Source organism: Papio anubis, chromosome 10 (assembly GCF_008728515.1).
Source record: "Papio anubis isolate 15944 chromosome 10, Panubis1.0, whole genome shotgun sequence".
NCBI lineage: Eukaryota > Metazoa > Chordata > Mammalia > Primates > Cercopithecidae > Papio > Papio anubis.
Window position 1 is genome coordinate 114,124,404 of NC_044985.1, and position 22,331 is coordinate 114,146,734.

At 36.7% G+C, this 22,331-nt stretch overlaps 1 protein-coding gene across 5 annotated transcripts in view; it reads left to right on the top strand.

The window, feature by feature from the left end:
- Nucleotides 1-528: 528 nt before the first annotated feature.
- Nucleotides 529-22,331, top strand: part of SP140L (SP140 nuclear body protein like) — a 64,180-nt gene continuing 42,377 nt past the window's right edge. For 2 of the 5 annotated variants that reach the window (XM_021924093.2, XM_021924094.2), the window contains exons 1-2: nt 529-683; nt 2,071-2,168. In XM_021924093.2, coding sequence (XP_021779785.2) covers nt 582-683; nt 2,071-2,168 — 200 coding nt within the window. In that variant the 5' untranslated portion in view covers nt 529-581. The remainder of the gene's footprint in view (nt 684-2,070; nt 2,169-22,331) is intronic. The other 3 variants (XM_021924091.2, XM_021924092.2, XR_002516300.2) reach the window with 2 other exon arrangements.

Below are 22,331 nucleotides of genomic sequence, written 5' to 3' on the forward strand. Positions count from 1 at the left end.
ACACTCTCCCCAGGTTATAATGCCAAGCATTTTGGTTCTCTCCAGCCCTGGGTCCCAATGTTGAGACCTACCTTAGTCTAGTTTAGGCTCTCCAATGGGCTTGAGAGAAGATTCAAAGTTTCTGGCTTTACCCTCCAACCCTCCAACCCCCACGGCCCCAGCCATCTCAGCAAGGGGAAGGGGCAAACATGGAGTCTCCCCACAGCTCCCATGTAAACTATGCCCCCTCTTAGAGGGCAGAACTCCCAAGGACAATTTTGGTTCATGGACTTTTTTTTTTTTTGCTGTCTATTGCACAAACAAGTGGACTTCCGGGAGCTGGCCCTGCTCGTCCCCTGGGCCCTCCTTCCCTGGTCCTGCAGGTCTTGCTGCTTGTCAGGCCTCTCCTCCAACCCTCTGCCACATTTCAGAAAAGCTGAGAACCCCTTGGAGTGAAAAAAGGGGGAAAACACAGTGCCTGTAGCCGAGCAGGAGATTAAAAAAATACTTTCACTTCTCTTTTCCCCATTTGGGCAGAAACCTGTGAGGGTGAGTCAGTCTGTCGGCCGACTTCCTGTTCTGGGTCTGGGCAGCCACACTGCATGCAGGCTGGGCTGACGGGGGAGCTCATAAGCCAGGCTCTGAGACCCAGGCAGGGCCTAGGGTGGGAAGATGGCAGGTGGGGGCAGCGACCTGAGTACCAGGTGAGTCTTTATCTCTCTTCCTTTAACCTTTATCTCTGGCAGTATTGGAGCTTTCATGCATTTAGTTCAGTTTCTGTCTAAAGCTTCACTTTAGTTTAGTCCTGCTTTGCAAGAACATAGGTAGGTAGTGTAATATAATGAAATAAAAGAGAACGTAATGAGGAAATCAGATTTTTACAAGTGCAGCAGGACAGCTGTTTGTGTGAGTCCAGCTTGCCGTAACACAGATGACTTTTCTTGTTTTGAAACTACTGCTCCACTGGCTGGGACATTCTGAACAGTAGTTTCAGTCATTTGTGAGTTATTATTTCCTCATGATCTCTGGACACTTTCACATCCCTCTGCCTTCTCTGCCTTCACATATGTCATGTCAAAGAAGGTAGTTTAGAAAATAGACACTCCAGGGTAAACAGCTGGCTTACTTTTAAACACTGGAAACTGTGGTTTCACCTGTCCTGGCAAGGGGCCTCAGTCAGCTTTGGGGCTATTTCCTTGACTGACTCAGGGTGTGAGTTCTGATACAATTGACCTGGATCCGAAGAAGGAAAAAGAAGAAAAAGGCCCAGGATGATAGAAACTAAATATTTTTTATTTTTACTTCAATTTCCTGTCCCAAGATGGGGGATGCCTCTGACCAGAAAAGACGTGGAAATCCTATCTTTTCTCTAGTAATGAGTTCATAAAAAACATTACTTAATCTTTTTTTTTTTTTTTTTTTTTTTTTTAGACAGGGTCTCACTCTGTCAGCCAGGCTGGAGTGCAGTGGCATAATCCTGGCTCACTGCAACCTCTGCCTCCTGGGTTCAAGCGATTTTAATCTTTTAAATTTTTTAATGCAAAAGAAATACATTACATTCTTGCTCATAAAATTTCAAACAGTGGAGGAGTATGTAAAGGAAAAAATCTCCTTCACCACTCACCTCACCTTGTAGCTTCCTTTCACAGTCCTGTGAAGAGTCTTGGGCACAGCTTTTCTTATATTTTTTGATGCATTTATGTGTATGAAGTATGTTTTTGTAAATACATAATTTGTGTTCTTGTTTTGTAATACATGGGATTACATTGCACATGTTATTCTGCATTTTGCATTTTTACTCATTTTAATGGTGGAAATCTTAGAGATCTTTCACCTTAATACATGTAGATCTACCTCATTCTTTTTACACATACTATTCCATAGAATTTACGTAGCATAATTTTTTAACCATTCTCCAATTGAAGGGCATTTATATTGTTTTAAATTGTTCACGTTTGTCAATAAGCTATAATAATGATTATATATTTCTTTTTTTTTTTTTTTTGCACGTATACAAGTATCTATCTTGCATCTAAAGCTTAAAAAGTGGAATTGTTGAAGCAAAGGGTGCTGTTGTTTACTTGTTTATAGATCCTGCCAAATTGTCTTTTTAGGAGGCTGAATGGAGGTGTTTCACGAGTAGAAAATGAGATGAACTATCTTCCTGCACACAGCCAAAGTTTGCAAAGGTGATAAAGAATTGCATTTTGTTTTAATTTGTATTTTCCTGATAATGTGGAAAGCTGAACAGTTTTTCATGTTTCTTGACCAATTAAATTTCCTCTTCTATCATTTTTTTGTTTATTTTTTGCCGGTGTGATTCAGTTGAGGTGTTTGTCTTTTTTTCATGATATGGGAGAGTTCACTAAATATTCTGCAAAGTATAAATAAACTTTTCTTCTCCCTTACATTTGTATATGGTGACTTTTATCTTATTAACAGCTTAAAATTTCATGTATAAACATCTTATGACGTAGATTTTATGAGACAGATGCACCCTCATTATATATAGTGATGCGGAGAGTTGCTGAGGCACTCTGTGAGCCATGTCAGTTTTTAAAGTCTTTCTTGTATTAAGGTGGCAGATTCGATTCTGGCTTTGTTTCAGGAAAAGTTCCTTCTCTAAAATCTCTGACATTTTCTTTTTCAATTTTTAGGCAAAATTATTCTTACATTGGGGCAACTTCAGTCTTCACAGCTTTTATATTCCCCCTGGTGCTTTCATCTTTTCAGTTTTTTACTTTGAGTTCATAATAGTTGTCTCAGACTTTTCCTCCATGACAATTATCTAGTGATATGGTTTGGCTCTGTGTCCCCACCAAAATCTCATCTTGAATTGTAATCAGAATTGTAAATTCCAGGTGTTGAGAGAGGGACCTGGTGGGAGGTGATTGGATCATGGGGGCAGTTTCTCCCATGCTGTTCTCATGACAGTGAGTGAATTCTACAAGATCTGATGGTTTTGTAAATGATAGTTTCCCCTGTGCTCTCTCTCTCTTGCCGGCTTGTGAAGAAGATACTTGCTTCTCCTTCACCTTCCACCATGATTTTGAGTTTCCTGAGGCCTCCCCAGTCATGTGGAACTGTGTGCCAATTAAACCTCTTTCCTTTATAAATTACCCAGTCTGTGGTATTCCTTTAGAGCAGTGTGAAAAAGGACTAATACATCTATATTTTAGTAGATTTCTTGTTTCTTGTAATTTCCAACTTAAAAAAATTGATTGTGTTTATTTATGAGGAGGGATCTTAATTTGTTTCTATAGCTCTGCAATCTCCCCTGTATTCCACATTTTGTTAATTTCTCATTCAATCTTCATGGTTTTGCTTTATTTAGGTTTTTGTGCACTGTTAAGAACTTTGGGATATTCTTATTAGCATCTTTGAGATATTCTTCCAGACTGATTCTATCTGATCTTGTGTTCCATGTGCCTGCTGTGGCTTTACAGCACCTCTGGGCAGGCTTGACCAGAGCAGCTCACCCTAAATATTCCATTTGCTCAGTCATAATCTGGGAGAGTCACTTTTTATTTTTTTCAGGGTTCCTATTTTGTCTGAGACCAAATTGTTTTTGTCTGAGCTGCAGTTTGAAGACTCTGTTTTTATTCTTATCAATTTTTCTGATGACACCATTAATTATATTATCCTTTTCCCCACTTACTGTGAACCAAGTGGCCATAGAGGCAGGGTGTGTTTCTGTGTTCTCTTTTCTCTGCCCCTGGCCTGTGAGAGCCTCTCCTTATGCCAGTACCAACCACACTGCCATAGCGATGGAGGCTTCCCAGGAACTCTTGACATCTGACAGGGCAAAATCTCTTCCTCTTCCTCCAAAAGTCTTAAACTTTGGGTTCCCAAATTAGCCTGTCAAAATCTTGGCATTTTGTGTGGAATTGCACTGACTCTATAGATCAGTTCGAAGAGAGCCAACATATTTACAATATTATGGCTTCTGTTCTCATGAATATGGCTCAAGTATAAGATTAATTTAGAAATATTTTCTATTAAAATATATGTTTTCTCTTTGAAGGTTTTGTACTTCTGCTAGATATATGATATCTTTATGCCATTATTAACTATAGTAGTCCTCCTTTATGCACGGTTGCACTTTCTGGGATTTCAGTTAGTCATAGTCGACCATGGTCCAAAAACATTAAATGGAAAATTCCAGAAATATCCAGAAATAAACAATTCATGAATTTTAAGTTACTTGCTGTTCTGAGTAGTGTGATGAAATCTCATGCTGTCCCTCTCCATCATGCCCAGGATGCAAACTATCCCTTTATCTAGCGTATCCACAATCCACAATGTGGACACCACCAGTCCATGAATCACTGAGTAGCCATCCTGGTAATTGGATCGGCTGTCATGGTATCACAGTGCTTGTGTTCAGAGAACTCTGATTTTAGTCAATAATGGCCCCAAAGCACATGAGGACTGATGCTGGCAATTCAGATATGCCAAAGAGAAGCCGTCAAGTGCTTCCTTTAAGTGAAAATGTGAAATTTCCTGAAAGAAAAAAAAATCACATGCTAAGGTTGCTAATATCTACAGTACAACATTTTGAGAGAGAGAAAGAGACCACATTTACATAAATTTTATTACAGTATATTGTTATAGTTCTACTTTATTATTAAATATTATTTTTAATCTCTTATTGTGCCTCATTTATGTATAGATAGGGGAAAACATAGTATATACAGAGTTTGGTACTATCTGCAGTTTCAGGCATCCACTGGGGATCTTGGAAGCATCCCCTGTGGATAAAAGGGAACGAGGGTACTAAATTCTCTCTTACGTATACATTTGTATAGGTGACCCATGTTCTAATCCATGGTTATATTTTTTATTCTTGTTTTAATACTGAACTGTTTTAGTTGCTATGATTTTCTAGGTAGTGTTCTATAACCTGTCTTGCTGGGATCCAACTGAGAGACACTAAATGAATAGATAAATTTAACAAGAATTTACATTTTTAAAAATTTCCAATGATCCTAGCTAGAAACACGGTATATCTCTCCACTTATTTATAATTTTTTGAACTTGGGTCCTTATTGGGTCACTTTAGTGCTAGGCATTTTAAAATTGTATTTGTAATCAGGAACTCGTTTTCCTTTTACATTTTCTAGTTATTTCTTACGGGCACAGGGGAAATCTATTTGTTTTAGTTTGATGACCTTGTGCAAGCAGACTTTCCAAGTGGTCTTCTCCCTCCTATTATTGTCTTGTATTTTCCGGTGAAATAATCACATCTTCAAAATAGCAGCTTTGTCTGCTCTTTTTCAGAATTTATGCCTGTATATTTTTCTTTATCTTACTTTTTTTTCTTTCTTTTTTCCTTAGTATATTAGGCAGGATTGTCAGTTTAATACTGAATGGTAACACAAAAATGAGCATTCTAGTTTTGTTCCAGTGCTCGAGGAACACTTACAATGCTTAACTTGAGACTTTCTGACAGATGCCTTTTATCAAGTTAAGGACATTATCTGTTCTGGTTTACTAAAGTTATTTTTTTTAAATCAAGACCATGTATAGGATATTTATCAAAATGCTTGCCAAAGAATCTTTGAGGCAATCATATCATTTTACTTCTATTAATTTTGATAATTTTTCCAAAGTAAAGCATGCATAAAGAGATTAAAATATCAAACAGTCAACAAGACCTTAAAAAACAGAAGTAGCTCTTTTGGCCATCTTCCCCAGTCTGTGTTCAGTTTCCCAGATGGATTATCTTTAACCTTTTAGCTCTTCCTTCTGTACTTATTTCTGTAGTTTGAAATGACATGCGGATACAGCTCTTTGTAATTTTTCAAGTTCCAGTCATTAATCTGTTCACATAATAGGACAGAAGATGAAAATTTCTCCCCTAACACTCTTTTTCATTCTCCTGTTCACATAATAAGGCATAAGATGAAGACTTCTCCCCTGACACTCTTTTTCATTCCCCATCCATTCTCGTAATACATCACAGTTTGAGGTTCATCAGTAATCAGTGTTATCATTATGATAGTTATTTAAATGATGTTCATAACCAAGTCATACACTATGTTATGATCACATTTCCTTTCCTGTGCAACATCTTTCCCAAAAATAACTATTGCCCTCTTACATATTTGCTTGGATTTTGTGTGCCTTCATTATGAATTCTTCCCAGGCACCCTGCAGAATTCTAAAATTCTTCTCAAGACAGTGAGGCACATTGTGTAATTTATCAATTCCATTTTATTTTCTTGGGAGAGCCCTCCTGGAGCCACCCATTCTCCTGATCCAATTAGCTCTGGTTAGTTTCAGCTTCCAAGACTGACCTTCTGAAGCTTGACATCTCTCCTGTGCTGGGTCTTGTTTTATGGATTACATGTATCTTCTTTCTTGCTTTACTATCTCATTTTGGCTTACCACATTATCCAGTAGCCTCCTGACTAAGAGTTCATAGAAGGTATATATCTTAAGATCATTCATATCTGGAAAAAAAATGTATTCTTAAACCTCACAACTGTATGAAAATTTGGTAAGTCTAAAGGTATAGTTTGGAAATTAATTTGGTTAACTGCCTTGCAGTTTTCAGCATTGCTAATAAGAAGTCGGATGCCATTCTGATTTTTTTTTTTTTTTTGACGGAGTCTCACTCTGTTGCCAGCCTGGAGTGCAGTGGCACAATCTCAGCTCACTGCAACCTCCACCTCCCAGGTCCAAGTGATTCTCCTGCCTCAGCCTCCCAAGTAGCTGGGACTGTAGGCACCTGCCACCACGTCCGGCTAATTTTTTGTATTTTTAGTAGAGACAGGGTTTCACCGTGTTTGCCAGGAAGGTCTCGATCTCTTGACCTCATGATCCACCCTCCTCGCCCTCTCAAAGTGCTGGGATTACAGGCATGAGCCACCGCGCCCGACCCCCATTCTGATTCTTGATCCTGTCTTTCTATGTCACCTGTTTTGCCTCTCTGAAACTTTCTGGCTCTTCTCTTTAATCCTTTGATTCTAAATTCTCATGATGGTTTGCCTTGATGTGGCTGTTGTGCTTAGTTCTCCAGGGCCCTTTCAAATGGAGAACAGTTTATTTCAATTCTCATCATTTTGCTTGTGATATTATTTAATTGTTTTCTCCCTTCTGCCTTGTCTCTCTCTTTTATGGTTTGGAATTCCTGTTCGTTGGATATTAGGTTTCCTAGGTTGATCCTCTAGAGACTTCTTGTTTTTTTTTCCTTGACAATCTTGTATGTCTTCTTCTTTTGAATCTACCTTCTATGACATTTTCTTAGGACCTTCATTTCTACTAGTGATTTAAAAATTTCTGCCATCATATTTTTAATTTCCGAAAGCCCTTTTAAAAAGTTGTTTTTCATTTATAGCATCTTGTTGTTGTTGTTTCAAGAAATCCAATATTTTCTCTCTACTAATGAGGATGATGATTTTTAGAATTGCATCTGTTTCTTCCAAGTTTCTTTCCCCTGCTCCTGCTCCGTTATTTGCTTGTCCTGAAAGAATTCATCAAGTGTCCATTAAGTGTCCATTCACATTTTGGAACGAGACACTAGAAATCTGATTAGAAGCTATGTGTAAGGAATGCCTCTCATTGACTGTGCCCCATTTTGATTTTCATCTCCCAATTTATTTTCTGAAGGAACAGTGCCTCTAATTCCTAACCACTTCCAGAGTTCAAAAGCATACATGGGCTTACTCCTTGTCAGCATTTCCTCAGCAAGGAATCTGGTATTTATTCTTTCACTCTGTGAAATTAGCTGCCATGTACGCACCTATCTTCTGAAATGTTTGGTTATCTCTTATTTGATGTCCTTTTCCTCCCCTGTTCCCTGGTTCTTGTTGCTTTTCTGTCTGTAACTCTCTATTACAGGTGGTTTCACGGGATTTCACAGGGAACAAAGATGAATGCAGGTGTGTTCAACCTGCCAGGCTTAACGAAATACATAGATCAATTCTCTAATGTGATTTGTCCTGGAATTCCTGAGATAACACCTACGGGGTCATGTCACATGATTTTTTCATCCATTCCTGTGTTGGATTTACATATATTTTATTGTGGGATTTTACCTTATGTGTTTTTAAGCAGCAGTTTTTATTTTATATTTGTCTGACGTTGGTATCGAAACTATAACAGCCTTATGAAATAATTGAGAGTGATTAAATTTATATGTATATGTGAATAGTTTGTTTACTACAGACATTACCTGTTCCTTGAAGGATTGCTAAAAATTGTCCATTAAATGGTTTGAAACCGATGTCTGTGTGTAGGTGTGGGGGGAATGTAGTTTAGGGTAGGTCTGTAAGCGTATTATGCATTTCTTCTATTATTTTTAGTTCTTATGCTGACCTTTGAGGCAGTTTTTATCATTTATATTGTCCTAAAACATAACATTTTCCCTAGATTCTCTTATTCATTGGTAGAAAGTTGTGTTGGAACTTCTTTTATAAAGTTTTAATTCTTTCCTTCTCTGAAGACATATCATTTATTAAACTCCTACCATTGTTTATGATTGTCTTTTCCTTTGTTCTTTTGATCAGTCTTTCCATTTTGTTGGTCTTTTCAATGAACCACTTTTTGATTTTATTGATCCATTACTTTTATTTTTTGATTGAGGTATAATTAAATCTTGCTTAACATTTTTATATTTTTCTATATATTTTCTTTCCTAATTCTTTACTTCAACTTTGTTGAGGGGATTACCTTGTGTTCTGTTTCTGATACCTGGCTTTAAAACTTAATTTACTTGTCAGTGTTTCTTATTTTCTAATAAATGCATTTTAGGCCACGGATGTTCACCTCTGTGCCACTTTGGAAACATTTGGCCTTTATAATGAATAATGTTTTCATTGGAGTTTATTTCTTAGCCATTTGTTATTTCAATTTTGACTTCCTGGTTAACCTAAGAAGTGTTTGGAAGCAGTTTTTAAAATTTCTCAATGGAGCGAGTTGGGGAAGTCGTCCTCTGTCCTTTGGTTGTTTACTCTGATCCTATCACATTGTGGTTAGAAAATGTGTTTTTTAGAATTTCCATTTGTGAGAGTCTGTTGTTTCTTTTGTGGCCTAGTGCATAGTCAGTTTTGAGGCTTTGCCACATTTGAAAGGCAATATAATGTAATGATTAAGAGTGTAGTGACTAATGCCATATGGGAGAGTTAGTAGAGGAGGGGGGAGGATCGATCGACACTAGAATGATTGGAGAGGGGTGGTGTGAAGTCCAGCTCTGCCACTGCATAGATATGGAGGTGGGGCAAGCCTTGTTTCTTCCCTACAAAACGATGGTATCAATAATGGTGTTACCAGTGGGCTGATACAGGTTCTTGTCTTCACCCCAGAAAAATATCTGAAGGCCAGACCAAACTGAAATTACATAAGATTTATCACAGAGTGAAAGTAAGTGCATACTCAAGAGAGGATTGTGAGTGTGCTCAAAAGAATGAGCTGCACCCAACATTGCCAGGACTCACATACTATACAGATAAGCATAATGAAGGTGTGGAATATTCCATCATAAGGGGAGGGATTTTCTGGGAAATGGGCAGGCAGTTCCCAGAATTGGATTACCACTTTTTTCTTTACTAAATGTGGTTAATCCAGAATTGCCATGGCATCAGATGCATGATGGGATTGGGAGGTTTCCCCATGGAAGTTTTATGGTAATAGGGGCATAATGCAGTCAAGATTATTTTATAATAACCCAGAATGCTCATTATTTTATTCAAATCTTTTACTTGATTTAATTTTGGCTTACTGGACTTGTCAACTTCTAACAGAGATGACTTAACATTTTTTTACCACAATTGGGAGTTTTTCAGTTTTCCTATATCACTGTCAGACTTTCCTTTCAATATTTTAAAGCAATTTTCTTACAGATCATGACTTCTACTACATAGACTGGTAGAATATACCTTTTATCAGTATGAAATAACCTTCTGTGCCATTTGTATTACTTTTCAGTCTAAATTCTATTTGTTTCTGATGTCAGTTTTGCCACAGAGCTCTCTTTTATTTTGCATTTGCCTGGTATGTTGTATTAGTCTGTTCTTGCACTGCTCTACAGAAACACCTGAGACTAGGTAATTTATAAAGAAAAGAGGTTTAATTGGCTCATGGTTTCACAGGCTGTACAGGAAGCATAATGCTGGCATCTGCTTGGCTTCTGGGGAAACCTTGGGAATCTTACAATCATGGCTGGCAGAAGATGAAGGGGGAGCAGACACGTCTTACACGGCAGGAGCAAGAGCAAGATGGGGGGTGCTACACTCTTTTAAACAAGCAGCAAGAATTTCAAGAACTCACTCAGTATCAGGAGAACAGCACCAAGTGGATGGTGCTAAACCATTCATGAGAAACACCTCCATGATCCAATGACCTCCACCAGGCCTCACTCCCACATTTGAGATTACAATGCAACATGAGATTTGGGTGAGGACACAGATCCAAACCATATCGTATGTCTTCTAATTCCTTCATTTTTAATCTTATTGAGTTGTTTTATTTTTCATGTGTTGTTTTGTTTTTCATGTGTTGTTTTATTTTTCATATTTTTCATATAGCTGAATTCTGTTCATTCAATTTAGGTATCTCTATGTTTTATGAATCATTTTTATTTTATTAGCATTTATTTTTATCACCACTCTGTATATATTCTTGCTATCTTATTTTTTAATGAATATTTATAAGAATTTCTATTTTTGGCCGGGCGCGGTGGCTCAAGCCTGTAATCCCAGCACTTTGGGAGGCCGAGACGGGCGAATCACAAGGTCAGGAGATCGAGACCATCCTGGCTAACCCGGTGAAACCCGAGTCTCTACCTAAAAGAAATTACAAAACCAGCCAGGTGAGGTGCGGGCGCCTGTAGTCCCAGCTACTCGGGGAGGCTGGGGCAGGAAGAGTCGTATCGACCGGAGGGCTTGTGATGACTGAGATCTGGCGCTGCACTCCAACCTGGAGCAGCAAATGAGACTCCGTCAAAAGAATTTCTATTTTTTTCTGTCATCTTTCTTGCCTGTCTTTGGATTGATTGCTTTTCCTTTGATCCATATTTTTTCCTCCAATACATCCTTGCCACGGATTTAAAGAGATTAATTTTAGTGAACAATTAAAAGACTGTTGTTCTATGAATGTCTGGAGTCACTTAGTATCTTTTCCTAAACTAAAAACTGTAACTTGATTTTATTTCCCTTCTCCCTCATCCTATCCCATCCATAAACTTTTTGAGTCCTTGTAGTCTAAAAATATCTTTATTTCACTTTCATACTTGGGTGAGTACTTGGGAAGGTTCAAAATGAGTTTTCATTTAAAAATTTGGCCATTTTTCTTCATTGTATTCTTGCATTCAGCGACCTTTATGAAAATTCCAACTTTAATCAGGTTTTCATTCCTTTGTGGTTAAGCTGCTTTTACTTTCTAAAATCTTTATGATTTGTTATTTTGGTCCTTGATGTGCTAGATTTTGGTGAAAATATATCTAGGTAAAAGTGTTAAATATTCACTCTCTACACTGACAAGCTTTTTAAAAAAATGCATGTAAGACTGTTTACTTATTTATTTATGGGGGTGTGGAGAATGTACGTATTTCAGTTAAAATCGTAACTGAAGCTTAAGAACACATTTGTCACCCTGCAGAAATCATCTAAATGTGCAAATATAGTCAATACTTTAGGAACACAGAACATGATATAAATTGCTTGAATGAAAAAATTACCTAAAGTGAAAATATTTAGTTGTGATTACATTTTTCTCTTCTTTTGTTCAGTGATACTGAGTTATAGTTGACAAATTGTATAAATTTAAGGTGTACAACATGATGATTTCATATATGTTTATATTGTGAAATAATTACCACAATCAAGTTAGTTAAAATATTCATCTCACAGAGTTACGATTGTGTGTGTGATAATGTTTAAGATCTACTCTCTTAGCAAATTTCAATTGTATATTACATTATTGTTAATTATGGTCCCTATACTACACATTAAAATACCAAGAAATTTTATAACAGAAATTTTGTGCCCTTTGACCAGTATTTCCCCATTCTTCCCAGCCCATGGCAATTGCCATTTGACTGTCTGTTTCTATGATTCAACCTTTTTAGATTTCATAATATATATAATATATATGTAACATATATATTTATATATATAAAATTTTTAGAGTCTCGCTCTGTGGCTCAGGCTGGAGTGCAGTGGTGTGATCTTGGCTCACTGCAACCTCCACCTCCTGGATTCAAGTGATTCTCCTGCCTCAGCCTCCTGAGTAGCTGGGATTACAGGCACGGGCCACTACACCCAGCTAATTTTTGTATTTTTAGTAGAGACAGGGTTTCACCATGTTAGCCAACCTGGTCTCGAACTCCTGACCTCAAGTGATCCGCCAGTCTTGGCCTCCCAAAGTGCTGGGATTACAGGCTTGAGTCACCATGCCTAGCCTCCATAATCTAAATCTAAGACTAATAGAGTCTTATAAAGTTTCTATGTATAAGATCATGTCATCTGAAAACAGAGACAATTTTACTTCTTCCTTTCTGATGTGGATACCTTTAAATTCTTTTTCTTGCCCAATTAATCTGCCTAGGACTTTCAGTACTGTGTTGAATAGAAATGGCAAGAGTGGTCATTGCTGTCTTTTTCTTCATCTTAGAAAAAAAGCTTTCAGCTTTTTATTATTGACTGTGATATTAACCATGGGCTTGTCATACATGGCCTTTATTGTGTTGAGGTATATATCATTTATACCCAATTTGTCAAAGTTTTCTTTATCATGAAATGATGCTGAAGTTTTCAAATGCTTTTTCTGTATTTATTAAAATGTTCATATAATTTTCTTCCTGCATTCTGTTAATGTTGAATATCACATTTATTGATTTACATGTTGCATTATCCTTGCATCTCAGGGATAAATCCCACTTGATCATAGTGAGTGATCATTTTAGTGCATTGTTAAATTTGGTTTGGTTTGGTTGTATTTTGTTGAGAATTTTTGTTTCTATGTATATTAGAGATATTGGCCTGTAAATTTCTTTTCTTATAGTGCCCTAATCTTAGGTATCAAGGCAATGCTCACAAAATGAGTTTGGAAGTGTTCCCTGCTCTTCATTTGTTTTGGAAGAATTTGTATTAATTTATTCTTAAATGTTTGGTAGAGTTCACCAGCATAGCCATCTGGTCCTGGGTTTTTCTTTAGTGGAAAGGTTTTTTTCCTACTTATTCAATCAGTTTACTTATTATTGATCTCTTCAGATTATCTGTTTTTTCATGATTCAGACTTGGTAGGTTTTACTTCTGATTATGTGATCAACTTTTCACTGCTGTGTGGTGATAGGAAGAATGTGTATTCTGTTGTTTTTGAGTGGAGAGTTCTGTAGGTATCTATCAGGTCTACTTGATCCAGAGCTGAATCAGGCCCTAAATATCTTTGTTTATTTTATGACTCAGTGATGTGTCTAATACTGTCAGTGGGGTGTTGAAGTCTCCCACTATTACGGTGTCAGAGTCTAAGTCTCTTTGTAGGTTTCTAAGAACTTGCTTTATGAATCTGGGTGCTCCTGTATTGGGTGCATGTATATTTCAGATAGTTAGCTCTTCTTGTTGAATTGCACCCTTTACCATTATGTAATGTTGTAAGAAAAGACATGCCATTGCTGTAAGAAAAGACACTTGATATGATTTTAGTCTTCTTGAATTTGTTAAGACTTCTTTTGTGGCCTAACATATGTACACTTGAGTAGAATGCGTATTCTGCTGCTTTTCAATGAAATGTTCTGTATATATCTCTTAGGTCCACTTGATCTAAAGTCTGGTTTGAGATCAAAATCCCTATGATTTTCTGTCTGATTGATCTGTCATTGTTAAGGGTGAAGTATTAAAGTTCTTTACTATTATTGTATTGCTGTTTCTTTCTCTTTTCAGATTGGTTAGTATTTGCTTTAGCTATTTAGGTGTTCCAATGCTATATGTCAAAATATTTATAAATGTTATATCCTCTTGATGAATGGGCCCCTTTATCCTTATATATTGACCTTCTTTGTCTTATGTGGCCACTTTTTACTTAATGTGTATTTTGCCTAACATAAAGATAGTTATCACTGCTTTCTTTTGGTCACTTTTTGCATTGAATATCTTTTCCATACCTTCACCTTCAGCCTACATGTGTTCTTAAATCTACAATGAATCTCTTACATGCAGCAAATTGTTGGATTTTGTGGGGTTTTCATAATCCATTCAGGCACTCTATTTCTTTTGATTGAAGAATTTAATCCATTTATTGATAGGTAAGAACTTACTATTGCTGTTTTGTTATTTGTGTTCTGGCTGTTTTGTAGTTCTTTTTTTTTTCCTTTCTTTTTTCCTTGTGGCACTCCTTTGTGATTTGATGAATTTTAAAGTGATATGCTTTGACTCCTTTCTCTTAATTTTATTTCTTTACTGCAGGTTTCTCCTTTGTGGTTACTATGAAGCTTACGTAAAATATCTTATAGCTATATCATCTGATTTCAAGCTAACAACTTTAACCACATATAAAACGCTACACTTTTGTTTCTCTCCTCCTTCACATTTTAATTGATTAATGTTACAATTTACATATATTTTATATTGGGTATCTAAAACCAAATTACTACAGTTATATTTATTTAAATATGTTTGATTTTTAATTTTTAAGCTAGAATTGAAAGTGATTTATGCACAATCATTACAATATAAGAGATTTCTGATTTTAACTAAATATTTACCTTTACTGGTGAGTTTTTTACATTTATATATTGTTATGTTGTTAACTAATATCATCTCATTGCAGCTTGAAGAACTAGAACTCACTTTAGCATTTCTTGTAAGACAAGTCTACTGATGATGAACTCCTTCAACTTTTGTTTTTTTGGAAAAACCTTTATCACATCTTCATTTAAGATAGACAGATTTACCAAGTATAACACTCTAGGTTGGCAGGTTTTTTTTCTTTCAATATTTTGAATGTGTCACCCTAATCCCTCCTGGGCTGAGAAGAGGAGGTTTCCACTGAAAAATTTACTGTTAGTCTTATGAGGGCTCCATTTTATGTGATAAGTTATGCTTTCCTTGCTTTCAAAATTATCTCTTTGTCTTTTGATAATTTAATTATAATACTTATTGGTGTAGAATTGTATTGTTAAACCTGTTTGGGGAACTTTAGACCTCATGAACCTAAATGTCTATTTCTCTCCTCAAATTTGGGAAGTTTTTAGTCATTACTTCATGAAATTGACTTTCTGCTCATTTTTCTCTCTCTCTTCTTCTGTAATTTCCATAGTTTGTATGTTGTTTCACTTGATGGTGTCCCATAAATGCAATAGGCTTTTTTCACTCATTTTCATTCTTTGTTCTTTTTGCTCCTCTAAGTAGATAATTTCAAATGAACTCTCTTTCAGTTCACTGATTCTTTCTTCTGCTTAAGTAAGCTGTTGGAATTTTCTGTTAGATTGTTCAGTTCAGTCATTGTATTTTTCAGATCTAGGATTTCTGTGTTTTTTTTTTTTGTTAATGGTTCCTATTTTTTATTGGCATTATATTTTGTTTATATATGTTTTCTGATTTTGTTGAGTTGTCCATCTGTGTTTTCTTGTAGTTCACTGAACTTTTTAAAGAGGATTATTCTGAATGTCAGTTAGCTCATAGACCTTCATTTCTTTAGAGTCAGTTATTACAGCTTATTAATTTCTTTTAGGGGTTTTATTTTGGCTGATTTCTTATGATCCTTGTATCCTCACATTAGTGTCTGTACATTTGAGGAAGCACTAACCTCTTCCAGCCTTTATAGGTTTGCTTTGGCATGGAAAGTCCTTTAATAGTCAGTATACCCTGGAGTTCTGGACAGGTCAGCTGGTAGCATCCATGAATAGGCACAGTTTGCTTTTGGGATCTCTAGTTGCGCAGGATTATTGCCTGTTCTCTGGTGTTTGCTGGGGACGCTAGCTGGCCTGTATGGTTTGTTGAGTGTTTCGGTTAGACTCTTTTGTTGGGCAGGGCTACTGGCTGGCCTCTGAGATTGAACAAGGCCTCAAGCTACTGTTCAATGGGACCACAGGCTAGGCTCTGTGATTAGACAGGGTTGCAGGCTGTGTTTTGCAGCTGGGTTGAGTCACTGTCTGGGTTCTCCTCCAGAGTAGAACCACAGGCTGTGCTTCAATGTCAATCAGTGTTGTTATCAGGTGCCTGGGTTTGGTGGGGCCACAGGCTATGCCCCACAATTAGGTGCTTGCTGCAAGCTGGGCTCTTCTGTCAGATGGGATCATTCTTTGGAATTCCTGGTTAGGCAGAGCTGCAGGCTGCACCCCATAGTTTGGCAGCATCACCGGCTGAGCTGTGTGATTAAGTGGCCATAGGATATGCTCTACAATTGGACAGGGTGACTGGCTATACTCCCTGCCTGGAAATGGCTGCAGACCATAGGCTGGGATTTCTGGTTGGCTGGAGCCACAAAGCTGTGCCCCTCAGTTGGGAGGTGTCCTTGGCTTGGTTTACTGTCCATGCAGGTCATTGGCTGGCTGTTGAGGCTGGGCAGGGTTACTATTTGGGCTTCCTGGTTAGCAAGGCTAGAGGCCATACTCTGTAGTTAGGCAGAGTGGCTGGCTTGCTTACCTGCCTGGTCAAGGACATATGTTAGGCTTTGAGGCTGGGCAGAATCTCTTTGGGGGTTCCCTGGTCCAACAAGACAGAAAGCTAAACCCTGTAGCTGGCCTGGATTGCTGACTAGGCACCCAAGCCAGTTAGAATTGCTGACTATGCTCCCTGGCCAAATAAGGTCACCAGCTTGCCTCTGCAGTTGGGCAGAGCTGCTAGCTGAGCTCTCTGCTAGGGTGCAGATGGCAGGAACACAGTTACCAGCATGGTGATCCACGCACTGGCCACTGTGAGCCCTGCCCTCACTTCTTCATTTCTAGTCAAACACAGGTGGTCTAGCCGCAGTGATTTCCCCTTTGTTTCCCATGAGACAAGACAGAAGTGGGCCTCCTAAGATGTAGCACAGAATGCTACAGAAGCAGGATGTCCTCCACTGGAGAAACTTTGAGCTCAGGAAAACCCTCTTGATGTGGCGCTTTGCCAGACTTGGGGAGGAGCAACACAGTCAAAGTGAAACTATAAGATTCAATAATTTAACTGCTAAACATCTACCTAGAAATGAAAACATATATCCACACAATGACTTGAATGCAAATATAGTAACATTATAGTAACAGTAACGTTATAGTTAACTTTCACAAAATCTATCTTACACTGTTTCCAAAAGGCCATTTTATAGCAATATGTAAGGGTTCCAGTTTTTCCACATCTTTGCTAAAACTCATTATTGTATGTGTTTATAGCCATTCCAATGAATGCATATTAGTATTTTGTTGTGGTTTCAATTTGCTTTTCTCTAATGACTAATGATACTGAGCATCTCTTCTTGTCTTTATTATCTTCCATGTGTCTTTTGGAGAAATATCTATTCAAATCATTTGCTCATTTTTAAATTGGGTTATCTTCTTGCTGAGCTGTCAGAATTCTTTACATATGTGAATATAAGTAGTTTACTGAAAATATAATTGGCTAATATTTTCTCCCAGACTGTAGCTATTCTTTTCTTTTTCTTAATAGTATACTTGAAGCACAAAAGATTTCAGTTTTGTTAAATTTCAGCTTATCAATTTATTCTTTTAAGGATCATGCTTTTGATGTTGTAGCTAACTCTTCATTTAACCAAAAGTCACAAAGATTTTTGCCTTTATTTTCTTACAAAAGTCTTACCATTTTTGCTCTTTTAGAAGATTACTACACAATTTGGGGAACACAGTGAAAAATAAAAATGGGGGGATCCTTGTTCACAAATTATTAAGGATTTCAGAACAGTGAAAGCAGAACGCTAAACTAAGCACAGAGTTGTTTGTGACTGCACAGGATACATGCTCATGAAGCCAGTCCTGCTCTTACATTTAGATCCATGATCCATTTTGAGTTGATTCATGTATATGATGTGAGGTAAGGGTCTACATTCGTATTTTTGTACATGTAGTATTTGTTGAAAAGACTATCTTTTCCTCATTTAATTGCCTTGGCACTTTTGTTGAAAATCAATTGCCGAAACCACAAGGATTTATTTCTGCACTCTCAACTCTGTTTCGTTGATCTTTATATATCTTTATGCCAGTGCAATAACTGTCTTGATATGGGTAGCTTTATAATAAGTGTTGAAATAAGACAGTATAAATCTTCCAACTTTTTTCTTCTTTTCAGAGATTGTTTTGGCTACTCTGGGTTCTTGCAATTCCATATAAATTTTAGGAGTAGCTTCTCAATTTCTTCAAAAAAGCCATTTGGGATTTTGATAGGAATCACATTGAGTTTATAGGTCAATTTGGAGAGAATTGCCAGGTTAAATATATTGAGTCTTCCAATCCATGAACATGGGTATCTCTATTTATTTAGATTGTTCATTTGTCTAGTAATGTTTTGTCATTTTCAGCATACAAGTCTTGCATTCTGTTTGTTCAGTTCATTCCCACATGTTTTATTATTTTGCCTACCATTAATTTTGAATTTGAGAACTCAATTTTTGACATTTCTAAGTTTACTAGTTGGTTGTTTTATAGAAACAATATCACTGAATAAGTTTTGGGGGTGTTAAATATACTTACTCTAGGCTGGGCAGGGTGGCTCATGTCTGTAAACCCAGCACTTTGGGAGGCCGAGGTGGGCCGATCACTCGAGGTCAGGAGTTTGAGATCAGCCTGGCCAACATGGCAAAACCCCGTCTCTACTAAAAGTACAAAAATTAGCCAGGAGTGGTAGCACATACCTGTAATTCCAGCTACTAGGAAGGCTGAGGCAGGAGAATTGCTTGAACCTGTGGGCAGAGGTTGCAGTGAGCTGAGATCAAGCCACTGCACTCCAGCCTGGGGGACAGAGAGAAACTCCATCTCAAACATAAAATAAAATAAATAGACTTACTCTGAAGTCTTATTCTATTTATTTATTATTTCTCTTTTCTCTGATGTTAACCAAAAAAATGGTAAAAAGAAAGATCTGAAGGGACCTGGTTAGAACCCTGAAACTGTCCACTAAGCCAGTGTTAACACCTGGGGCGTAGTGGTTCTATGCCTTCCCTAACATTTATTCTGAATTTTATATACAAATGAGAGACTTTTTGTTTAATTTATATAAAAATGGGATCATAATATATTAATCTGAACATGATGTTTTCATTGAACAACAAAACCATTACCTTCAACCTAAATTGCTACAATTAAATAGCTATGTAATATTTCAACAGTGTACATTTATGATAATGCACTCAACCATTCAGCCAAATGGACAATTAGGTTATTTTCAGGTTTAGAGATATGTGTTATTGTTGAGTAGTTGTTGTTGTTGTTTTACTACTAAAAATAATGCTTCAATAAATACTTTTGTATTTATGAGCATGTAGTCAACAAATATTTATTAAACACCTTGTATATATCAGGTACTCAAGAAAAATTAATGGACAAAACAGACACCACTGCCCTTATGGCATACGTATTTTTGGGAGAAGAGAGGCAATGAAGAAGATGATAAACAATAAACAAACAAATGTGTAATTTATTTAATATGTTAGGGAGTGATAAGAGCACGGGAAAAATAAATAGAGGCAGATGAGGGGATTGGGAGTATGGGGGCAGGCTGGGGGATTGTGGTTGTGATTTTTGATAGGTTGGTCAAAGCAAGTCTCATTGAGAAGGTGACAGTGAATCAAGGATCAAAAAGAGACAAGGAAATTAGTCCACGGCATAGATACATGTATCCATGCTAGGCAGAAGAAACAGCCAATATCAATTCCCTAAGGCTACAGTATGTCTGGTTAGTTAAGAAACAACAAAGAGGTGAGTGTGACCAGACAGAAGTGATCAAGGGGAGAGGAGAGAAGGTTGGATCATTACAGACCCTTTGAACAGTGTAAGGATCTGGGTTTCACTCTTGAAGAAATGGGGAGCATTGAAAGTTCTGAAGTTCTTGTTTCTATAGGATACATGTTGATCTTTTTATTTATATGGGATAGATTCCAAAATTGGATTTGCTGGGTCAGTCTGTAGTATATTTTAAAATTTAGCGGATGTTGCCGAATCTTTTCTGAAAAGGCTGTAGTAATTCATGCTCACATCAGTCATGAGTGCCTGTTTCTCTGAATCTTCTCCCACATGGCATAGTGTCACTAACGAAATTGTGTTTGCCAATCTAATGAGTGAGAAATGGTTTCTCATTGATGCTTTAGTTTGAACGTATTCATATGTGTATTGGACATTTTAATTTTCTTTTCTTTAAGCTGCCTGTTCAGGTCCATTTTGGAGGGGTGGTTATTTTTTATTAGTAGACTTTAGTCTTTGCCTATTAATGGCAGATATATTAACCCTTTGTCATACATATTGAAAATGTTTTTCTACACTGTCTTTTATATCTGTATTGCTTTTTAAGAACGTTTAAATCTATTAAGAGAAATCTTCCTTTAACTATTCTTGTCTCAAAGTGTTCTTTATTGACTCAGACATTCTGTCATTTCAATATTTAGATTATTTTATCCAGGTTTTTTTTTTCTTTTTTTTCCGAGACGGAGTCTCACTGTCACCCAGCCCGGAGTGCAGCAGTGTGACCTTGGCTCACTGTAACCCCAACCTCACCAGCTGAAGTGATCCTCCTGCCTCAGTCATTCAAGTAGCTAGATCTACAGGTGCACATCACCACATCCAGCTAATTTTTGTATTTTTTGTAGAGACAGCGTTTTGACATGTTACCCAGGCTTGTCTTGAACTCCTGATCTCAAGGGATCTGCCCATGCCAGCCTCCCAGAGTGCTGGGACTACAGGCATTAGCCACCACACCTGGACTTTATTCAGTTTTAATGGGGTTTCTGGTTGCAAATACACTATACTTACATAATAATTTCAGAAAAATTGATGCTTTAAAATTATTACTTTTTTTCTAATTGGGAGCATTTTATATATCTCCATTTATTTAGATCTTATTTAATTTTCTTCAATAAAATTTTTATAGTTCCTATACTTTTAAGATGTTTATAAATATATACATGTGTATTTGCTATTGAGTCTGAGTATTTTTTTAACTTATGTTGTTCCAAATAAGAACTAGTAAGTTTTATATATCTATTTTTTATTCATACTCGTTGGTGTATTAGTTCTTTCTCATACTGCTGTAAAAAACTACATGAGACTGGGTAATTTAAAAAGAAAAGAGGTTTAATTGACTCACAGTTCCACAACCTTAACAGAAATCATGACTAGGAGGTCTCAGGAAACTTACAATTATGGTAGAGGGTGAAGGGAAGCAGTCACCTCTTCACAAGTCAAAGCAAGAGAGAGGGAATGAGAGAGAGCAAGGAAGGAAGTGCCACACTTTTAAATAATCAGATCTCATGAGAACTCACTCACATTCATGAGAACAGTATGGGGGAAATCCACCTGCATGATTCAGTCACCTCCCACCAGGTCCCTTTCCAACACGTAGGGATTACAATTTGCCATGAGATTTGGGTAGGGACACAGGGTCAAACCATATCATTTGACAAATTAATTTTCTACTTCTCATGAATTTTATTAGGTCTCTGTCTAGTTTTTCTATGTATATAATTATAGAACATATAATACTGTACCCTATTTTAGTATGTATACTAATTGTTTTATTTTCATAGCCTATCGTATTAACTAAAGCTTCCAAAATATGCATATGTGTATGTGTGTATATATATATTTGTATACACACATACACACACATATATATATGTGTGTATATATGTATAATGGTGGTAATAGTAGACATTCCTATATGGTTTTCTATTTAAATGACTTCACCATTCATGTTTACCATAACATTTGCTGATTTTAGAGAGTTCATGTTATGTTAGTTTTTATTTCATATACAGTTTTTATTTTTAAAAATAGCTGTTAGGACTTACCAAATTCCCTTTTAAAATCATTTGTGAATATATTCAAATACTTCTCCTTTTATTTACTGATGTAAAATTACAGAGAGATTTTCGAATGTTGAACTGTTTTTTCTCTTATTCAGTCTCATTGTCATTACCTTTCTCTTTCTTTCTGTTTCTAAATAGCCTGTAACTACAAGTTTTATTTCATCTTTAACCCAACACAGTGTGTTTTGTTTTGCTTTCTAAAATCTTAAGAAATTTATTTTCCTTATGCAACATGTTTCAATTCTATTGATTGTAACTTATTGAGACTTCTTTTGTGGCCAAGATTATGCTAAATATTGATGATGTGTTCTCTGTTTTTAAGTTACAAGATTAAATAATAACTCATTCTTATTAACTTATCTAGAACCTGTATATTTTGTCCATTTTGGTATATGGAAAGAGTA